Consider the following 5,724-nt stretch of genomic DNA (forward strand, 5'->3'; position numbering starts at 1 on the left):
GGTAGGGAGTACTGTGTTGGACAGGGTTTGTTTTAAAGCCCCAGGAGGGATGAAGGCTGATTAAGGAGACCCATGGGTACACGGGCAGAGGACCCTTGAACCCATACAGTCCTGAGCTCCCAGCCTGCTGACACCCATCTCGCTCCTGCTTGAGCACGACTTGACTTCAGAGGCAGCCACAGTGGCTCTCCTAAAGGGACAGAGAACGACAATGAGGTGGCCATTCAGGATTGTCTGTCCTTTTGCCCTGACCAGCCCAGAATTCCATCCTTGGAGATAACTTCCAGTGTGAAAAGGATTCAAACCCTCTCTTCCCAACTCAGGAGTCCTCCCTCCTTTCCCTTCACCATAAGATGCAGACTCAGCTTGACCAACAAACTCCGCTCTCTGCAGTGCTCCACCTCCACTCCCACCACCCCATTTGTCTCCACCTTGGATTGGGGTAGAGATAGGATTACAGAGACCGGAGTCCAGAATCCCCTTTCCTCAAAGCATTGGAGCAGATGGAGAGGACTCATGAGGGTGAGTTCCTGATGGGCTCAGTGCTCTGCTGGACCAGTTGAGCCAAGTCTCCTAGTTTGCACAAAATTAAGGAAATATGCACCTCACAGCAGCTCCTCCTTCTCCACCTCTGTGAAATGTCCATTTGGAGACTGCCAATGCCAAATGGAGGCTTGGGAGACTGTGTGTCCCTCTTTTGACTCCTCCCCTACCCAAGGCTATAGTTAACTAATAATTCAAAAGGAGTTAACAAACTGCCTGCTACCAAAAAATTTAAAATGCTAAAGTGAGAATCATATCCAGCTTTATTGCAATATGGTCAACAAATTGTAACAGCAAATTCTTTGGGCTTCAAAGGAAAACCAAATCAAACTCAGTCCCTACAGGAAGAACCACTCCCTCCCAGTCAGGGTGAAACTTGCCTTTGTGGGGGTATAAGTTCTCCTATCCCTCAAAAACTGGCTGCAAGAATGACTACAGATGTGAGAGTTTGGGAGTGGTTCCCAAACAAGCCTTGGAGGAGGGGAGAGACAAAGTCCCCAGAAGCAGCAGAAGGCTCCTGCTAGTATTCTGAAAGTCAAGCCCCATGGCAGCTTGGGAGGCAGATGGGTGTGAAATGCCAAATGCAAAGAGAAGGGCCAGAAAGCTCCTAGTGAATGAAAGAAAAAGGCTGGAAATAGCCTCTAATTTGCCACCAGATATGGAGGGAGGGAGATGAGGTTCCTGCTCCCTAAGCTCTTCCCTGGGCGCCTTGTTAACAGCTCCGCTCTGGGCTCCATGGCCAGCCAGAGGCATGGTAATCATTATTATACATTCAACATTCAAAAACCCTCCTCACACACATCACTTGCTAATCAGGGTGTGTGCTGGGCCCAAGGAGAAGAGGCTTGGGAGAAGTTGCCAGGGGACCCAAGGGTATCTGCAGCTTCCCTGCCCACAGTACACAAAAAGTGAGGGTGGAGATGAAGTTACAGTGGAGAAGAAGCCAGGAGAGAGGAAAGAGATCAGGTGCTGGTAGATGCCAAAATCAGAAAATATCCTGTAACTGAGGCTCCAGGGGGGCCAGAGAGCCCCCTGCTTCTTTGGGAGGGTAGTAAATCATCTCCCTCTCTCCCCTAGATGGCTGGTGCATTGTCATCCACAAGCCCCTTGCCATGCCTTGGAAAAGCTGGCAAAGATTAATCTCTACCTGCTCTGCATACACAGCATTTTGTTCAGAGAGACAGCAATTTCCCTTTTCATCGCATGGGCTTGGCCTTTGCAAGGGGGAGGGGTCCGGGTGAGAAAAGGGTTGGGGGTTGGGGGCTAAGGGGCTTGATATTGGTTGCTGTTACTGCTAAGTTTGTTAAGCTTTGGAGCCACGGCCTCAAGCCCAGGTCAGGGCAGTGGGTCGGGTGAAGAATGGCAAAGAGGGGCCGACCCAGAGGAAGGTTTTTCAGGCTCGGCCTCCCCAACCCCACTCCTGCTCCCCAGACGCGCCAACCAGGACCCCTTCCCAGGCATCTCGATGCTCGATGCTCGAAACCAAGTCCCGCTGGTCCTCGGCGGCCCTCTTCTTTCCCCTCGGTGCCCCTGGGGCGGGGAGGGATGCTGTCTGAGTCCCCGAGGGGTCCCCACGGGCGTCCTGGAGCCGGCTGCCCGCGGGTGGCCCCTTATCTGGTGAGGGGCACCTCCTCCCTCTGGTCCAGCGCCACGGAGGAGGCCTTGCTGAGCACCGACGGCGCGAAGGAGAGGAAGGAGTCCGAGCGGGAGGTGGAGGCACAGGTGAAGTCCGAGGCGGCGGCGGCGCGGGGCGCCAGCCCGTTGGCCGGGCCGCCGTGGCAGGCGAGGCAGGAGCAGGGGCCGCCGGCCGCGGTGCCCAGTCCATGCGCCGGGCCCGGGTAGAGCGGCGGGTGGCGGAAGGCGCACAGCAGTTCGGGCCGCGGGTAGGGCTGCGAGAGCACACGGAAGGTGTCGAGCGGGCGCAGCGGGCCGCTGAAAGGCGAGGCGGCGGCGGATGCGGCGGACGCGGCGCCCAGACCCACAGGCGAGTAGTAGGGCAAGGGCAGGTGCGACGGGAAGGGGTAGGGCAGGCCGCCCGCGGCCGCGGCGTGGCTCATCATGTACGTGTAGAAGGCGGGGTCGGCCGGGTGCGGCCACGTCATGGCTAACCGCTGCCGCTTGTCCTTCATGCGCCTGTTCTGGAACCACACCTGGCGGGCGGGGAGGAGAGGAGCGGGTTCGGCGGCGTCCGGCCCGGTGCGCAGAACCCACAAGTCCCGTCCCACCGCGGGCGACGGTGAGGGTAGCATAGGGAAGAGCCGAAGAGGAGCTCCTCTGGGCGCGGGCAGATCCCCCCACCACCCCCTTGGATCTGGAATCCCTCCCAGACAGGCTCTCTCCCTCCTCCCCTCAGCCCTCGCTGCCAGGACGCCCAAACGCAGTGTGGGTGGGAAAGTAGTGGGGCAACTAAGACCTCCACCGGTCTGAGGCAGCAGGCAGCGATCCCCTCAAAATACGTCCCATTCCTGAGGCTCTCCCTGGAAGCACTTCCTTGTCACCTGCCCAAGCACTTCATCCCCGCTGTTTATTTGGCCACGAAAGAGTGTCTCCCGTAGGGGCAAATCTGCATGCACCTGGCTCCTGCACCAGGCTTAGACATTCCCGGCCTAGCTGCCCTGTAAAGAGACTCCAGGCCCTACTTCCTGGTTCATGATTTAAGAAGGTGGTATTTACTTCCTCCTGACGGAGTGCATCCTCCCTCCTCCCTGTGGCTCATACCTTGATTGTGGTTTCCGGCAGGTTTAGGGCAGCCGCCAGCTCACATCTCCGAGGCCTGGATACATAGTTCTCCCTGTAGAATTCCTTCTCCAGTCGTGCAATCTGCTCCCGGGTGAAGGCAGTCCGGTACCGTCGCATCTGGTCACTAGCACTGCAGGCCAGGGTGCCCTGGGAGCCACCGCTGCCATTGCTTTTGGGGGTCTCGCTGCTGCCGTTGGGACTGCTGGCCAGTGCCTCAGAGCCAGGCCCTGTTCAGGGAGCCCAGAGTATAGGCACACACAGAACACACAACAGATACAGACACTGTTGATGTGGGGCTGTAGGCCTTGGTTGATGGGTGTGGAGGAGGTGATGGAAAGGGACATCCCCCCTCTTCCCAGTAGCCCCAGACTCTACCTCTGCTAGGGTGGCAAGGACTTTGAGAACCCAGGAATGGAGGACAGAGGCTCACCATTCAGATGAGCACATAGCAGCCATTAGGCCTGGCTGGGCTGCTGTGTTAGGCCTGCTGGGTATGAAAGCCCCAGGCGCCCTGGCCACCTGCCTTGGGGCACAGGACAGATGCAGCCACTCTGAACTTTCTGCCCACGGTTGACAGGAGTGGACAAGGATACGCATATCTGACAGTCAAGTGAGTTGAGATGCCCCCTTTGTGCTGGAGTGTTGTAAACTTGGGTCCTGGTGCATTGTTGGATGTTGGGCAGGGACTGAGTTTCCTTGCTTTGTGTGCCAGATGGCTGGTGCAGGTGTGGGAATGTACACTAGGCTGCGTGTGCTGTGGGAATGGCCCAGGAGTGTGTGTATGAGTGTCCTATTGCCTGACTATATATGAATGGAGTATGGGTTACTCTGAGGGTATGCTGTGGTTAGTCTGGATTGAGTGGATTAGATGGCAATGGGTGGATGCGGGTTCTCAGCAAGGTGTTGGCTGCCAAGGCCAGGGGGTGGGTTTTCTTCCACACCAGGGTCTTCTCACCCACCAGCACAGCTTTGTGGAGGAGTGTCCGCTGGTGGGCTCTTCCTCCTAGCTTTCCACCCCTCTCAGGGAGACTCCCTTCCTGATCATTCACCTAGCCCCAGGTCAGGGAGGGGTTCTCCAGTTATAGCAGTGACACACAACTCACCCCCCCCACCCCCCCACCCCCAATTTGAGCTGAAACCCAGGGAAGGGTGGGGCTCCTGCCCCCTGCCGCTCTTTTCCTTTGGGTGGAGGAGTGGGACTAGGAAGGAAAGGTGAATGGGGGGAGGGCCAGAGCACTGCCTTTTCAAATGCAACCGGAGACCAAAGGCAATTAGACCATTGGGACCATTTCCGACCTGGCGCCACCGAGCCCGGGAAGTGACAAGGTAATTTGGACCTCTGACCGACGTGCAAACTGGTCGGAGGGCCGCAGCAGCCTGTCGGCCCTAGTCGCTCGCGATTTTACGGTCCTTTATGGACTCCCGCTTCCGCGCCTGGATGCGCCGTACACCCTGCTAGCCACAAACTGCCTGGACCCTCGTTTGATTTCGCCCACGCCGGGAGATAGTGTCTTCCCCGCGCAGCTGAAGCAGTGCCACAAAGCTCTGGGGGGTTGGGGTGCACTCTGAATCCCCCTCAAGCCCAGGGCTTGCGTCTCCCTCCTTCCCCCAAAGCACAGCTGTCACCCTCAGTCCCGCCAATGCCAGAGCAGAGAAAGAGACCCCCGCCAGGGCGCAGATAGCGGGGGATGAGTTGTTCAGGTGGGTTCCCCCAGCCACCCCGCCCTGGGGTAAAGGAGTGTCTTCCTCTCCTCTAGAGCTGAAGTGGAAGGTGGGCGCGGTGGGAGGCCGGGGGAGAGAAGGGGCGCGGTGGCTACCTTTGCTGTGCTGGTATTCGGCGTTCCCCGTGGCGCAGTCCGGGGTGCAGCTCACCTCGATTTCTTCATAGAAATCCGACTCGGTGTCTGAGCTGCTGGGTTGTCCCTGGCCAGAGAGACTGTCGGCGGAGGCAGCCGGAGGTCCGGGGCCGAGCACCGCGGCCCCGGCTGCCCGCGACTCGGCGCCCGGCCCCGCATCGCTGCCTGCTAGTCCGTCCACCGGCTCCTCCTCCAGGCCTCCCCCGCCGCGCTCCCGGGCGGCCGGAGGACCGGCCCGCGGGCTCAGGCAACCACGGGGCACCATCTTCTCGGGCGGCTCGGGCAGCGGGCTGCCCACGGCTTCGGACAAATTGGAGACCCTCTTGCCAACCAGAGTGCCAAGCTGACCCCCATCCAGAAACATAACCATGTCCTTTCGGCTCTCCATCCCGGACTTTCGGAGGGGGGAGGGGGAAAGCCCCAAGTGAGCTCCTAGCCCCCCGGCTCCCTGGGTCCCCAGCGGTCCGACAGATCTTGGCTGAGGGAGGGAGAAAAAGGCCAGGCGACTGGGCGGGCGCGGAGCGGCCGGAACGCGGTGTCGACGGTGACGGCGGCGGTGGCAGTGGGGAGCTGGGGTCACCTTGTG

At 59.2% G+C, this 5,724-nt stretch overlaps 1 protein-coding gene across 1 annotated transcript; it reads right to left on the reverse strand.

Annotated features, from left to right (window-relative positions):
• Nucleotides 1-788: 788 nt before the first annotated feature.
• EVX1 (even-skipped homeobox 1) lies at nucleotides 789-5,526 on the reverse strand. The gene is made up of 3 exons (XM_061414281.1): nucleotides 5,100-5,526; nucleotides 3,262-3,509; nucleotides 789-2,693 (listed from the first exon to the last, which is right to left on the reverse strand). Exons 1-3 carry the CDS (start codon nucleotides 5,524-5,526, stop codon nucleotides 2,154-2,156), a joined length of 1,215 nt encoding a protein of 404 aa, XP_061270265.1. The 3' UTR covers nucleotides 789-2,153.
• Nucleotides 5,527-5,724: the final 198 nt, after the last annotated feature.

Source organism: Bos javanicus, chromosome 4 (assembly GCF_032452875.1).
Source record: "Bos javanicus breed banteng chromosome 4, ARS-OSU_banteng_1.0, whole genome shotgun sequence".
Lineage (NCBI taxonomy): Eukaryota > Metazoa > Chordata > Mammalia > Artiodactyla > Bovidae > Bos > Bos javanicus.